At 38.7% G+C, this 16563-nt stretch overlaps 3 protein-coding genes across 5 annotated transcripts; 1 reads left to right on the top strand and 2 right to left on the bottom strand.

Annotated features, from left to right (window-relative positions):
- Positions 1-102: 102 nt before the first annotated feature.
- Positions 103-1458, bottom strand: LOC136965263 (F-box only protein 48). The gene is made up of 3 exons (XM_067259340.1): positions 1370-1458; positions 648-980; positions 103-491 (listed from the first exon to the last, which is right to left on the bottom strand). The coding sequence occupies exons 2-3, from the start codon at positions 942-944 to the stop codon at positions 330-332; spliced, it is 459 nt and encodes a 152-aa protein (XP_067115441.1). The 5' UTR covers positions 945-980; positions 1370-1458; the 3' UTR covers positions 103-329.
- A 242-nt stretch (positions 1459-1700) lies between these two features.
- aplf (aprataxin and PNKP like factor) lies at positions 1701-10751 on the top strand. 3 transcript variants are annotated; one of them, XM_067259431.1, is made up of 11 exons: positions 1701-1744; positions 2139-2234; positions 3194-3265; positions 4172-4335; positions 5929-6121; positions 6219-6333; positions 7386-7561; positions 7789-8063; positions 8638-8763; positions 8985-9031; positions 9832-10751. In XM_067259431.1, exons 2-11 carry the CDS (start codon positions 2139-2141, stop codon positions 10038-10040), a joined length of 1473 nt encoding a protein of 490 aa, XP_067115532.1. In that variant the 5' UTR covers positions 1701-1744; the 3' UTR covers positions 10041-10751. The 3 variants fall into 3 exon arrangements, with proteins under 3 accessions (XP_067115532.1, XP_067115533.1, XP_067115531.1); XM_067259432.1 differs by having other exon boundaries at positions 2124-2234; positions 9835-10751; XM_067259430.1 differs by having other exon boundaries at positions 2124-2234.
- Positions 10752-12579: 1828 nt separating this feature from the next.
- prokr1a (prokineticin receptor 1a) lies at positions 12580-14546 on the bottom strand. The gene is made up of 2 exons (XM_067259794.1): positions 14086-14546; positions 12580-13294 (listed from the first exon to the last, which is right to left on the bottom strand). The coding sequence occupies exons 1-2, from the start codon at positions 14544-14546 to the stop codon at positions 12580-12582; spliced, it is 1176 nt and encodes a 391-aa protein (XP_067115895.1).
- Between the last annotated feature and the right edge of the window lie 2017 nt (positions 14547-16563).

The raw sequence follows: 16563 nt of genomic DNA, 5'->3' as shown, positions 1-16563 counted from the left end.
GCTTGACTCTGTGTAGGTACTGAAGGCTATGTGCATTTATTTTCAGTGTGATCCCATTACACATAATTTAGGCTACGCAATGGCATTAAAAGGCTCAGTCAAACACGAAAGCAAATGAATATCAAAAAGACCCCACTTTATTTGGTGTGGACACAAAAGTTATCATTCCTAATAGTAGGGCCTATTAAAAAATATATAAATCAACATAGTTTTTATGTTTGTCATACGACAAGCCTAATAATATAAGAAATAATTACATCAAGAATTTAAGTCAAGTGCTTCACATAATCACAAGTGGCTATAACCAGTATTTTTTTACTAGCATTAGCCTATCTATCTAGTTCTGCTTCTAGAATCTCGCCCCACGTCTCAACATCCAGGGGACACATGTATGTGTCTAGGAGTTCATCTGCACAATGAACGTTGCTGTATCTTCCTCTCAACCAGTCCCTCTTCAATAAGCTTCTTTTATAGTTCCGCACTAGTGTGACCTAATTCAAAATATAGAAGAAAAAACAAACTTGTAAACTGGATGAATGGCATAATCTGGTGCTCAATTATGTTTAAACATCTCAAATTTATTTTGTTTTCTGGAATAAGAAAGAAGATTGTTTATCTGTTAGTGAAGGACATTTGCTGAGACCCACCTTCCATGACATTCCACATTGCCTGTCCCCGTCAATCTGTCGCTGACAGACAGCTCTTACAACCAGGCAGTGATCCCTCCAAATATGATCACTGTCTTCAATAATATGGTACCACAATTTGCAGGTTAACAAAGCATTACACAAGCTGTGAGTGTCCAGTTGACGGAATATTTTCAAGCTAATTTCAGTCGGCAGAGTTTCAGCAAAGTTTTGGTAGGTCTCCTCATTGAAGCTCAGGGTGGGTCTTTCTTCAGAGACAAAGTAGGTATTTGAACTCTTTTTGAACACATGCTGCATAGCTCAGGGTCCCAAAGGGTTTTCCTGAAAGTGTTCCTGATAGGGAAAAGGTGATAGTAAAAAGTCATCATCAGGTAACCCACAGTCATGGTTCAACATTAGATCAGAGGCCAACACCCCAAATAAGTGATGTCGCCAATTCAAACCAACTCTATCCCTTGAGCCACAATTTTCAAATGATCTAATATTTTTAATAAAAATATATGTGAAGTGATATATCGTGAAGGCTGTTAAAGAGAAAAACTAGCTGCAGTGACTGTTCTTTCTTTCCTACTAGGCTACTGTAGCTCGCAGTTCGACTTCATCCCGACCGATCGTACAAAGCCTTAACAAAGGTTACTAGCGATATAAAAGCATACACATCTTAGTTAACAATATAGTATGTTAAAACGCATTAAATTAAATAGCAAGCAAGATGAGGTTACCTAAGTAGTATTGAACCACTCTCTGACAGCTCAGGATTTAAATGTCTCACAGTTCAAAATGTTGTTTACATCCTGAAAGCATGTCGTACACAGCATTTGGAACAGAGCGCATGCGTACAGATTTTTTACTTTTTACTTTATATTTAATAGGCTATATACGATTAATATCGTATAAAACATTTATACATGTTTTGAGTTAAAGTAAATTTACACCAACAACAACAATATATTCAGTTTTAAATAAATAACTCGAAACATTGACAATAGCACCAGGCTAGCTAGAAACGTTGGAAAGGCAACGCGTGCGCAGTAATAGCCGGAAGTACTTTAACATTTTCAAGAGAAGTTAACTCGAGCACTACAGCCACACAGCAGGTATTCATACATTCACAATAATATATAACTTTCAATTCCAGTTTTAATACTAGGTTTACAAGCCTTATAAATCATGAAAGGAGGGCCAGCTGTTATGAAAAATATGTATTGTCCTCGAGCATTCAAGTTATCTTGCTAAACCAATCTTGATGATCATAGAAATCGGTAGACACTAGATGGCTTTGTAACAACTTTCATCATATTGCTATTGGCTACTCTGTACATTTACATTTGTACTGGCTTGTAAATAAAGCATTATATTAGACCTTATAGCGGAAAAAGTACGTTTGTGAGAAGTAGCCGAACTAGGTAGGCTATTCATAGGAATAATGTGTGATTCCTATCAACATACTGCATTTAAACATCCAGCAACATCCAGCAACAACATTCATAGATGGCGGGGTTCAACCTCTTGCCCGTGGAAGACGGTGGCAGTCCAGTACACCTGCCAGAGGGAGAAACTGTTTTGGGAAGGGGTCCATTTCTCGGGGTGAGTTATTCTTAAAACAAACAAACCACAAAACAATTATAGCGTACAGAACTCAAATGAAAGTCATATTCATACACTAATCCTGTGTAAACTCAATTGGTTATTGGATAGCAGACATAACCCGAAAGCTAAAGAAAGTGATGTGTTTACAACTAGTCTAGATTTATTTAACTTCAATATAATACAAGAAGTCACTGTAATATTAATTTAAATTAAATGTACAACATTTTTGGCTATTATCTCCATTGTTGAAATTATTATGGTGGGATCTCCTTGTTGCAGTGCTGTACTAGACCAACAGATGTCCCTCCAAGGCAAAGTGCATTGTCAGATAGACAGATACTGTAATTAAGAAGGATGCACCTTTTGATGAGTTACACATTTATTCATTTTTTTTGCAGACGCTTTTACACTGATACCTTTTTCATTTACACACTGTACATGCCTTATATCAAGTGAACCACAAGAGTACAATGTCTCAGTGACATTAAATACATCAAATAATAATGAATGGAAGGACATTGCATGCAATGCAGTGCAACAAATGGCAGAAAACATCAGTGTCATTTATAACACTTGTGTGTAGTGTTTTTGTTATTTTGGCAACCCAGTATAAAATCAAATAAATGACCAGAGTTTTGTCCACTGTCTGTGACATTTTTCACAGAAGATTTTTTTTAACAGTAGGCTTAGTTTTTGTCAGTGTTTGTCAGACATTTTTTCTCATAGAGGACTTTATAATGAGGCTCATGTAAATTGTTGTTGATCAATATAATATTTTACTGTCAAATTATGCATTGTAAATATGCATGTCAGAAAATAACTGTAATTACTCGGCTGTTGGCTTTTTAAAACCGCACTCAGTGCATTTCTGGTGGCACCTCCCCTTGACATTCTAAATGGAAATGTGATCATGAATCCATATCAAATTTCCTTACTCAATCTGGTTTTCATCCTAGGTTAGTGACAAAAGAGTCTCCAGACACCATGGGCTGCTTGAAAACCTGGATGGGCAGTTGCGCATCAAACCGGTACGTTCTCTGGTTCTTTCATTAGAGCTTGAAGTGTGTGCATGTTGGCCTCATTAGGGGGAAGTGCACAGGCAGGTCATTGTTCTCCCTTATTGAAATATGACATCAATCAAGTGAATGTAGGGTATGGCTAAGTACACATTGGACCCCTCTGAGTGTCTTTGTCCTGATGCTCCTTAATGTCTCTGATACATTTAACCCTTGTGTTATCTTCGGGTCATTCTGACCCATCAGTCATTGTGACCCACCGTCGTATTGCGATAACTTTACCGCATACAGAAACAAAGTGAAGCATTTTCTTTTAACCGTTGGGCTGTCTCAGACCCCCCACATTGCGAAGGTTAAAATGATTTTAATTTGTTTTTGTATTGGGTAAACACAACAATGGTTCGTTATGAACCTTTGGGTCATGTGACCCGAAGGCAGCGCAAGGGTTAAGGGTCCACTCAGCACATTTCTACCTCTGAAGCAAGCCTTGAAACATTGTTACAAAAGCTTTATGCAACAGATTTATTTAATTTCAGTAAGAGAAGCTCTCTAAAAGAGAAAGACTGGAAACGTCTGCCTTCAGTTGTTCACTGAATGTGTAAAGCAAGATCAGATATACACATTTAATTGATCTTCATCAGACTGCTTTTGTTCTTGCAAAATATAGCCAGAAGTAGAATCCTTGAACACAAACATAAATTACCTTCGTAAAACGGAATAGAAATATCAATGCAGTTGCGTTCATTCATCCATTTAGTTTACAGGAGTCAATGTTGCCTTAGGGTAGCAGCTACAGTGAATTAATTAGCGCTGTTATTTACAGGCCGCAGTTGTTTGACAATGAATTATAATCACCTTTATGTGGCTAGATATAGCATCTATCCTCAAACAAAGGCTGTTCTTCTTTTTGGATTCCAGACCCACTTCAACCCCTGCTTTTGTCAGTCCTCGTTGGACGATTCCCCTCAACCTCTAGACAGGAACCAGTGGCACACACTTAAAGACGGCGACATCTTCTCCCTCCTCCCTGGGAAATACATGTATAAAGTTGTGGCTGTCGATGGGGACAATGGCACACTCAGGTACTTCTGCACTGAAAACGACTAAGCAACCTACCTTTCACTTTAGTCACTTTCAGTTTTGCATAAATATCATTCAAGTATTGTTGAAATCTCTTTCGAACCAAGATTGTTGTTAAAATGTACACTACCGTTCAAAAGTTTGGGGTCACTTAAAAATGTCCTTATTTTTCAAAGAAAAGCACTGTTTTTTTCAATGAAGATAACGTTAAATTAATCAGAAATACACTATACATTGTTAATGTGGTAAATGACTATTCTCGGTGGAAACGTCTGGTTTTGAATTTACATTTACATTTAGTCATTTAGCAGACGCTCTTATCCAGAGCGACTTACAGTAAGTACAGGGACACCCCCCGAGGCAAGTAGGGTGAAGTGCCTTGCCCAAGGACACAGCGTCATTTGGCACAGCCGGGAATCGAATCGGTAACCTTCAGATTACTAGCCCGACTCCCTTACCGCTCAGCCACCTGACTCCCTTAATGAAATATCTACATAGGTGTATAGAGGCCCATCTCCAGCAACTATTACTGTATGTGTTCGAATGGTACATTGTGTTTGCTAATTGCCTTAGAAGACTAATGGATGATTAGAAGGATTAGAATTATAATGCCAAAGGGCTGCAATGTTGTAATTGCTGCAAATGGAGCATTATTTGACAAAAGCAAAGTTTGAAGAACAGAATTTATATTTCAAATAAAAATTATTATTTCTAATAATAATAATTAACCTTGTAAATGTCTTGACTATATTTTCCATTCATTTTGAAAGTTATTTGATAAATAAAAGTGTGAGTTTTCATGGAAAACACGAAATTGTCTGGGTGACCCCAAACTTTTGAACGGTAGTGTATGTGGAAGAATTTTTTTTCGTAAGGCCATGAATATTAGAGGCTTACCAGTGGTAGCACAACTTGTTCACAACAGTAACATTTTATTCTCTTATCTGATCCACAAAACTGGTTTTATTTTTTCCTTCTGGCTTTTATAAAAATGTTCAGGACATGCTGAAGGTGCTGTTGTTATAGCGTCGTTGAAGTATATAGACTTTTTTAAGATTCTGGCCCTTTTCCCGATCTTCAGAGCTGTTTTGGACTGAAAATTATGGAAAGACTCACCTCACTCATTCCATCATAATCCCTATACACTTGTTATCATAGGCCACGTATTTCACTTAAGGTCTTGGCAGGACAGCCCCTAATATCTTAATATCCTTGCAAGGCAGGCTTTAAGATATAAAACCATATTTAGGTACTGGCGCTTTTGTTGGACATGTGGCAACTAATGGATTTTAAATATGGTCATTTGCATTCATTTCATAGTCAGACCTTTCATTTTTTAGTGTAGATTGAGTGACTATTGACAGCTATTTTGGAAAGGGGATCCTTTTGTACTGAACTGCCAAACCTCATGGTTTTGATGTTTTATTTTAGTTTGAAGTTTAGATGAAAAAGAAGCTAAACCAAACTGCTCAAGCTAATGTTGCTAGCGTCTGAATTGCAGACTTTAGAGTGGGTCCATCTTGTGTTGCAGGACAACATATAGCCCAATCGTTTTAAGGATTGCCCATGGCTTTGACATGTTGGATGTCTTACAGAAACAGTCAAGGCTATCATGAGGATTGCAACAAGTCACCTCTCTTTCCTGAGCCAAGTAATGAGCAAGCTCATCCCATCATGCTTCAAGGCAAGACATCCATACCACGCTCCCCAGAAAAAGTACCAAAGACACTGACAGTAACCACAGCCAAAAAGGAGGACCCATTTGTCCAAGGCCCAACGCTAAACCAGGTTTGAACATCTGCACGGTTGATGTGGAACAATTTAATTCAACTTCTGACTGTTTACATTTCTAACAGCTATGTTTATGTTCCTTTTTTTCATGTAGACCAAGTCAGTGATTGTAGAGGAGAAAGAAGAGAAACCAGAACCAAAGAAAAGGGTGTTACCTGCCTGGATGATGGCGGGTACCACAACTCCCAAGAGCCCTTCAACCCCAAAAGGTATCTTTTTATATCACTAGCTCACAATTCCGCAAAGAAAATTCAGGAACATTACAAAACATAAAAAAAAAAAAATACAAACTCAGGTTATCACTTGGGAAAAACCACTGTTGACAAAACTGGGAATGAGAATAAACTACTCATTCTAATTCATTTGAGGAGTTGCATGACCTTTTCCAAAGCTCAAGTCCTTGACTTGATTTAGCTTTTTTTGCAACCTGCTTGATGATCATGGTTTTCTCTGATGGACAAAATCCTCCTTTCAAATGAGTTCTTATTAAAGTGTTTTGAATTTAGAATTTCTATCAATGTATACAAATCTTTTGTCAAGGTAGAATGTTTCCTAGGAGGAAACAGCTGTGAAGGGCCACAAGGTGAAAACGTTCTGTGTTCTTTGGCCCAGATTCATATAGCTTTTAACAAAGAATGAAATTGGCTAAAACGACACTATCCAGCTGTTTACTGGGAATAGCTGCTACTATATCAAATGACAGTCACATATGATCATTTTACCTTCAAATTATGCATTCAAATATGCATTTCAGAAGATTTTTTTTTTTAATAGTTATACAATGCATTGTAAATATCTATTCTGTATCTGTATTTAAAAACCTTTTTGTAAAACCTGTTATATAGAATTATTAGTTAAATATCAAAGATAACAGTATGTTGGGCACTTGTGCCCTCATATGAATTGACATTCTCAAATGTTTTGCCGTGAAATGCTGTGTACTTGTTGTTTCTTAGTACCAGTGCAGTAATAGTGCTGTTAGGGAGTTCAGATCAAGCTCTCGCAGAAAGGCTTCCACTAGTTTTTTCTCTTCCTAATAGGAATCCTATTGAAACATAGTGAAACGACCAATATGGTTGCAGAGTAAACCCACTTCCCTTTAAAAGGGGGTTGGTTCCTTTATAGCTCCTCTGTCCATTACAATTAATGGATTAATTGTTAACACACAATGTATCCTTTGAAACACGGTAGTAGGCAATGTCTATATGCCGTTTATGTAAACTGCACATTGTTGTACGTTTTGAAACCCGAACCCCACTAGACTCTGGAAAGCGAGCCAGGGGAACATCGATCTCATCGGCAAGCCGGGTTGCGGCAGCATCAAAGCAGAGCCGGGCCACGGAGCCCATCTCTGGGGAGGAGTCGGAACACAGCGAAGTGGAGCAGCCCAGAAAGAGGACGAAGAGGAAGAAGAGTGATGAAGATGAGGTGGAAACAGTTAAGTTTTGTCACACCATTTACAGTTGTCTTCTTTACATAGGTCCCTATTCATTAGTTTGGTTCTAGTTTTATGAAGGGATATAGCTAGTAAGTATAATGAATAAATAATACAATATTGATTCATTACAATTGTAAAATGTGGTTTTATGCAAGCTCATAGACTGGATGAGGTTCAGTCATTCGAAGTAAGTTGTAAATGAAACATTGTCATTGTTGGTGCTTAGATCGCTGCTCCTCAGGCACACAAAGCCAGGCTGGATATCAACAAAGTGGAGGATGGTGAAGAGTCAGACAACTTAGACATGGAAGCAGAAGATGATGGAAAGAAAAAAGGAGAAGGACCCACACCAATAGGCAGCAGCTCAACGTGTAGAGTGAAACCCAGTGAGCCGGAAAATAGTCAGAGGACGAAGCGTAGGGGGTCAAGCCCAGAGTCTGGCCCTGGCGGAGCCAAAGCCCAGCCTAGAACACACTGCCCCTATGGAAAGGAGTGTTACCGGTATGTTCCAAGAGCATATTCTGTGAAGAGGAAATTATGAAACATTTTAGAAGCACTTGAAATAAATTGTGTACCCCATTTAAACAAAGAACATAGATGGGATATCGTAATTAAATTGACTTCACCGCCAAATTAGCAAAATATACTTAAACTGGGCAGCATGTCACACAACGCAAATACTTTTTTTATTGAAACAATTTCCATACTGTTTGTTATCAAGCAACTGAACATGTGCAGTGTGTTTCTGGGTATTTTATGGTAAATGTAAGGTCTTGTTTGTTTTCCAAAATACTTGAAGATAAGGAACAGCTAGAATAATATTGTGTATAATGTGATGCTGCTCTGGATAAGCTTCATTATACTGAAAAGTATAGCCACAAGGATTAAACAAGGCCTCGGGCTTTATATATGAAAGGCCAGATTTCCCATAGTTTCGTTAATAACTTCCCTGAGACTAACTAAATCACCAGCCACTTTAATCAATCAAAATTGTCTCATAATATACAGTATATATTAATAATAACCGGTCAATTAAAGCTGCCTTGTGGTTTCAATACGTCTTAAATCTTTACAGGAAAAATCCACTTCATTTCCAAGAATGCAGTCACCCTGGTGACAGTGACTATGAGGAAGATTCAAAAGAAGAGGAAGAAGATGATTCAGATCGACCAGAGTGTCCCTATGGAATTGACTGCTATAGGTGCGTTAGACATTTACAATGTAGCTATTATTTTATTTGTTCATTTTATTGTATTATTAATACTATTTCATTGATTCCTTTTATAAGTAATTATCATGTTATTAGTAATTGTATGAGAAATGTCCTGCGCAAGCAACAGGATCTTTTTTAGATTATTTTCAGTTCAGGCAATTGACATCCCAAAGTCTGTATTAAGTTTGGAACAATGGTTTTCTTTACAGGAAAAATCCACTCCACAGAAAAGAATACAAACACACTACAAGCAGAGGTATGTTTATTCCACTGCAATATTCATTTAATCTAGTTTTTTAGTTGCAGTCAAAAAACGAGTACTTATGCAGAGAAGAAAAGACCTGTTTAAAGACCCATATGTTTTTGCACAAGTATTGCTTTGGGCATTAAGATTTTAGGGGGTTTCATTATTGATTTTGTTTGATGAAGAGGTTCTCCCTCTGTGTACACATAAATGACAGTTTCTAACATACAATAACTTCAATTTATTTATTCAACTCGAGATCAAAAGGTTGGATTTGGGGGCAACAGGGGCATATATTAACTTTTCCAGGACCTTTGACCTGTTGTTTACATAGGTGTAAAAATCAGTGTGCCCTTCAGGTCACAGACTCGGTAGAAAAAAAGCATAAAGGAGCCTTTGTTTGTTCAGACATTGGCTAGGGACGCTCAGGGGATTTGTCCTTTCATCTGAAGTACCATTGGCTGCTGTCAATATGTCACACATACTTTTATGCATGTTATGGTTCTCATGCTGAGAACTGAAGATGGTGGAAAATAAACTGAGCCAATGGCAGCCTCATAGGTGTGGATTACTCAAACCTCATCTTAAACCTTGAATGTGTAGAGTACATAGAATACCTAGGCTCACTTGTTGAGTGGTTCTAATACGCAAGGTTTTCAAACCCTAATGGATAAAAGCTTCTTTAATGTATACCATAATACAATAATAAAATACAAGTACAGATCAGCTTCACTGACAAGAAAGTACAGTAACAACCTAATTTCAGTTGCAGTTGACTTATTCAGCATGTTAATTGCACATAATCCTATCAGCAGCAAAGAGGACAGTACAGAAAAATTACAACGACAATGAGGAGGAAGAGGATAACTCTGGGGATGACGACAGCTTCATCAATGACGAAAGTGAGGACATGGATGAAGACTCTGACTATGTCCCACCTGACTCGGACGACAGTACAAAGGAAGACTTAAAAAGACTCAAGAAAGAAGCCATGGCATTTGTAAAAAAACAAAACTTTTAATTTTCTTTCTTTAATTAAAAAAAAAATCCAAAATAAAACAATTAGAAGATTCCATACTTGCTCTTTGATCTGTGCTTTAGTTTTTCCACAAATACTCAATTCAACAAAACAAAATAAACAACTTATTAACAGGTTGAATGAGGACAGTTGCTATTGTTACATTGCTTTCTATACACTGGAATACCATTCCCACCAATATAAAAAAGATTGACATCAAGCAAGGCTAAAATTAATAGCAGATTTTTGATGGTACGTACATTTATTCTTTGACATTCTTTGACTATTCTTGATTCTTTTTTTGGCATAAATAGCTATGTAAGTAGACAGTAGACCTGGGTTAAATTGAGTAAGTGGATGCAGTAAATGTGTAGGTTGTGTAAGCAAAAACTAGATTTTGGAGAGATCTACCCTGCCCTCCCCCATACCTTCCTTCATCCATTATATAGCCAGTGACACTGAATTATAACACCATGTGATGTTTTTGCAGCTGCAATTGATGACAATGTTGTTACTACATACACTGAATTAAACAGTAACATGCTAACCTGAGGGTGAATAGGCTTTTTACCTTTATGTAAATCTACTTGCATAAAATAAGTAAAATCTGTCTTTACATAGAATGCTTTGGGGAAAACCTAAACTGGTGGTCCAGCTTGTTTGGATTCTTGTAACTGTTTTAATGTTTTGTTGAAATACCATGCAAATAAAATTCCATCTCTCTAGTAATGCCAGTAATCTCTGTGTGTGTGTGTGTACAAATTAAAATGGATTAAGTTTCCCACCATCAGCTCCAAAACCGGGCACTCTGCAAAATTCATATTCTGCATGTGTCCTCTTTATAATCCAACGGAGTGCAGTGCTGCGGTTGACGTTGTTTGGATAAGCATTTTTACATCAAATAATAGAAAATAATGAAATCCTAGCCCCTTCCTTCTGATTGGCCCTCTGGTCTGCAGCGCGTTTCCTACGAATATCTCGAGAACCGGGCTCTCTGCAAAGTTATTATAATGCAGGTGTCCTTCTTATAATACAACTGAGTGCAGTACCGCGACTGAACTAATGCAATTCACAATGGAATTCACTAAGGAAAATATGGAAATTCTGTATGATTATTTAGAAGTTAATTTGTTTTTGCAACCGATAACCAGCTGCTTTCAAAGGGGCTGGCTAGCGAACAGTACAACAATATGCAATTGATAATGTAGGAAACAGCAGACAAATGAAGGCTACATAATGATTTGCATGAATGTAGACTACAGCATTGGCAATTTGACTAGAATAGCTTCGGAGGTTGAACAAGTACTTCAGAGATGACAAAGAATTTCAATTGATCTGAAAAATATATGTATAAAACCACTAAGAAGAATCTGTGAGTCACCAACATCATCGCGGGCACTGTGCCCTATTTATAATTATTGGTAATTTTCATTGTAGAAATTAATCGGTTATTTTGCTTTTCTATATCTGTCTCTTTCTCCCAGGGTAATACAATATTAAAAAAGAAATGTAGTTCTTTAGATCTATATTTAATAGCGAGTATACATTAAAAACAATAATAAACATATCAACACATTTTCAAACAGAGTTACATTTTTTCAGCAAGCCTACCGAGCTCAGTGACAGGGAATATTGAAGAGATTAAAAGCCAAGTGCTTTCAGGACCTAATGCAATAAAAATAATTTGATCTGTTCTAACCACTGAGCTACACCCTCCCCTATTTTAAAATGAAAAAAAGAATAAATCCACTGCACAACAAGTGTACCGCAAATACACTTTGCTAGGTGTTTTTACTCCACATGAAACTGTTAAAGAAACCACAGGAAATGGCTAATTATGTTAATATGGAGGATAACTGAAGAGTATTACAAAAACAATATACATTCTATGATTGTTAATTCAATGCTTTTATATTTACAATCAATATGATGTGCACAAAGTACAATAACATTCTTTGTTTCATTAACTATATATACTGTATATATTTATTGTAACCTTTGAACAATTAATCAACAACAAATTATTCTTTGGATAAATAGTAATTAGATGCAATGAACAATCAATCTTGTTACCTTACGTTTACTTTTGTTTTTTAATTTAGATTATAAATTAAATTACATAGTGCACAGTGCCCGTGATGCAGTCAGTGATTAAGATGTCAGTCAAACACACAAATATAGATTCCTTGAACGATAGTGCATAGTGCCTGTGATACAATTGGTGGCACACACACACAGATTCCTGGAATTACATCTAGAACACACATCAATATTATTAAAATCCTATACCTATACTCCATTCCAGTGTTTCCCCTAGGTTTACAGCTTTGGAGGGGAAACACTGCATTCAAAGTTTCTTCAAAAGTTACATCTCCACCAAACCTTAATGTGCTTTTGAGAACTGTGAAAGTGAGTCAAAGCAGGGCCTGTTCCTCTCCTTTTGCTTCCACATACTCTCACTGATTTGACTGTACAGCAAGGTAAAAGAAAAAAGACTGGACTGATGGCCTGTCCAAACCTGTTCAGATTAAGTGCAAACATTTCATACTTTTTCGTTTCCTGTCTCAGGCATGTTCTCTCTGTAACTGCGTCTCATGAAGGGAAGATGTGCGTACATCTCCCCATCTACCACAGTCTTGTTCACTACAGGAGACAACAACCTCAAGTGCAATTTCTGCTTCACCTGCTTCAAGCCTTTACCATTGTCCCGAACGCTGACAAAACACAATGTGTTGATGATCCCATTGCTCATGGCAATGCACTCGATGATGTAAAAGGCCACCAGCGAGTTCCTGTTACGGGAGATGAAGGTGGGGTGGAAGTCACGAAGCATGGCAAAGACGTAGTAAGGTGACCAGCAAACCATGAATGCCACCAGGGCCACGATCAACACCACCACCGCCCTCCGACGGCTCTGGAGCCTCAAGCGCATCTGCTCCGTCTGGAAACCCGGCAAGCTCTCGAACCAGAGCACCCGGGAGATCTGGACGTAACACATGGCCATGACCGCCAATGGCCCGGCAAACTCAAGGACGAAGATGAAAAGGAAGTAGCAGCGATAGTAGAACTGCTGGTCCACGGGCCAGATCTGTGCGCAGAATATCTTGTGGTTTCGGCTGCTGGGGTACGTCATCTCCGAGGTGAAGTAGGCAGAGGGTATAGAGATGATGATTGGGACTACCCACACTACTAAGATCAGACAGTAGGCTGTATGGTGTTTCATGCGGGGCCTTAAAGGGTGTACTATAGCCATGTACCTGAGGGGAGGGCATGACAGTTAGAGTAAGAACAATAGGGAGAACAAAGGTTAGGGGGAAAACCATGTTACGAAATTATCTTTCTTGGAGGGATTTTCAAATGCTTGGATGTCACTGAGTGCTAGCTCAGTGACATCCAAGCATTTGGATGTCACTGAGTGACATCCAAATTGTGATGGATTTCCGGGAAAACTATTGGTCATGTTGGAGTTTGAACTACAAGCTTTAATTTAAGTTTAAGACAGTTTCTTCTCTGAAGGTTATTTATTGAAGTTACGAAAATGTAGAAAACAAATTCACTACTCACTGTTAATTTTCACCTCAATACTGCTGAACGAATGTAAGCGATTAGCCTACGTGTATCCTGATTTCGAATATCTTGCTAAAACAAATAGCTTTTATATAAGTGCGAAACAACAACTCCTAACTGTTTATTTTAACGGTACGTTGGCTGTCACAAGCTTGAACAAAATGTGTCATGTGTGCTGTCATGGCACACTATCACGAACAGGCATCGTCATGTTGTTGCATTATTTTACATAAACTGTCACAGCAAACTAAAAATACAATGCTGAATTATCTAAAATGGCTCTGGTTAAGCTGCACAAACATGACAAATAAGATCTCGTAATATTCCAATATTCCGTTAGGCTACATAAGTCGTCATGGTACTGGGAAGTAGTGTATAGGCCTACTACATATTGTACGTGCTTTTCATTATCTAATGACAAACCGCGGGGGTTTATTATGTCTTGTACAATATCAAAAGTATATGTTGATGGATCACGCACCTGTCAACAGCTATGGCCAGCAGCGCGTTGGTAGACACATACAGAGACACCGTGCGTAAATAGTTGGTGGAGGCGCAGAGCAAGTACCCATGGTCCCAAGAAAGCTGCTTCACCACGTAGTAATCCAACAGAAATGGGCAGAAAACTACCGCCACCAGCATATCCGATATTGCCAAATTGGCAATGAGCAGGTTGGTGAGATTACGCAGTTTTTTGTAGCGCGCCAAATTGGCAATAAAAAGACAGTTGCCAATACCGCACACCAAAATGATACAAACTAGAACTGCAGCAATAACAATGGTGGCAACAAAAAAGGCTTGACCTTTAGTCGTGTCAGGTATCTCTTCCATGGGAATACCGTAGTCCATATCATAAATGTCCAAAAAAGAGTCTGAGTTCCCTGTCAGGTCTTGGCCAACCAGACGTGTCATTTGGAGACTGTCGTTGTTAGATTCACCCATGTTGGACAGTTATCAACCAACGATCTGCAAAGTAAATTACAATGTTGCCCATTGTTGTACACCAGTAATTATTTAAATACACATTTTGTGTATGTTTACATGGCAGGAAGCGACCAGAATTAGTTACGGCTATAAGCGATAGGGCAGACAGCCTAAGAGCAGTTTTTAATTTTGTATTGAAAAAGCTTAAAGCTTAAACATATTTCCAATAGGTGTATGAATCAGTATTGACTTATTTGGTATTTAACATAACTTGACCACCCGTAGAGCCTAGTCAATTCAAACTCAATTCCAAGCATGTCGTTATTTTCTTGATAAAATGCATTCCAGTATGACTCCCAAAAGCATGTCCAACTCGTTAATGCGTGCATGGTACTGTACACATGATAGTGCTGCTCACTCATGCCACAATCATAAATAACTCTCGTTTATATGAAACTATTGCATATGTTCAGCTTATATATGAAACCATTGTTTTTCTTGGCACTCTAGAAAATTTGACTCTTAAAGTTAAAAGTTACAGAAAACAAATGCCTGGTGTCTTACCATAACTACAATGCCAAAAAGTTATTTGCCCAAATGCGTAATGGAAGAGGAATATCCATCGCAGCTCTGGTGTGCTCTCTCCATCTTCCCAAAGTGAATGGGCTATCCGGGTTGTTGCAGCATCCCTACTGACACTCTTTTTCACCATCTAGTGGCAATTCAATTCTCCTCTGCGCCACCATTTCACCTAATGGCATTTGTAGTGAACACATTCACGTTTTAGTGCTTACATTAAACTTTGCAGTCTAGTTATTTTAGGTTTTCTGATTTTTTTTCCAGTTTTTGTTGTTGTTTTCACATCAGATACTGTCATAATGTGACACGCTTCTTGATGCTGCAAGACTACAGTAGGCCCTACTGTTCATGCAAACAATTAAAGCAATGTTCTGTTTGAAATTCTAACTAATCCTAAATAACTGCATACATACAAACAGCTACAAAAAAGGAAGAGTACAGAGTGCGTGAAGCTTTGTTTATTCTCAAGTGTAGGATCATTTACAGAAGTTTGAAGCCATGCCTCACTCAGGGAGGCAAACTGCATTATCCATTTTCAACTCGCCTCTCTCAATCTCTTGTTGCTTTCTGTCCCCTTGTTTCCAAACCAGCCTGACAATCAACCTTTTCTCATTGTCTGAGGTTGTCCCCCCACTCAGACAGGACTGCCCAATGAGCTGTGGAGAGGAAGTGGAGGAGGTCTGAATCTCCTGATGACCTGGCATCCTATCATTCCCTCCTGACAGCCTTCATGGCAGCAGAAACAGGCAAATTCTCTGTTCTACCACTTTAAAATCAACTCCTGCATCTCTAACCCACACTAAGCCTTCTCCACCTTCTCTTCCCTCCTCAAATGTCCCCCTCCCCATCATCTCTCTCTGCGGATGACTATGGGGGTCCACTTTAGAAGAAGATGGTCCGCATCCGATACTCCATGACTTCAGCGTCATCCTTCACCCCCAACCGTGAGCATGACTAGCTTGCCTTCTTTGAGACTCTTGAGTACTCTGGAGCGAAACAAGTCTGGAATGTGATTCTGTCAATTAGCTACCCTCCTTCCTAGACAGGGACAACCTTTTACTCTTACCAATCTGGCTTCAAAGCCAGACACAGGCCCTCAACACAGCTAGACCTCCAACCTCTCATCCGTGCTGATTGTCGTTGACTTGTCTGCAGCCTTTCATACAGTACACCACCAGCTCCACACCGGCTGGGACCCTTTCTTATCTCCATCTACACCAGATCACTCGGTCATAGAATCACATGTCTTCTCTTCCACTGTTGCAGTGATGATACAGCTATTTCTCTCCTTCCCACCCTTGTCGTCGTCCCCCCAGTCAGCCACCCCTTGAAAGATCCCTGCCAGATCAAATCCTCCCTGGAACAAGAGACACATTTCTTGCACGATGCAGACATGCCGATTTTCTCTAGTCAACATCAAGAGGATCTGTCCGTTTCTGTGACTTAGTCCATCCAG

Source organism: Osmerus mordax, chromosome 21 (assembly GCF_038355195.1).
Source record: "Osmerus mordax isolate fOsmMor3 chromosome 21, fOsmMor3.pri, whole genome shotgun sequence".
Lineage (NCBI taxonomy): Eukaryota > Metazoa > Chordata > Actinopteri > Osmeriformes > Osmeridae > Osmerus > Osmerus mordax.
This window is presented reverse-complemented; position numbering and strand designations above follow the sequence as displayed.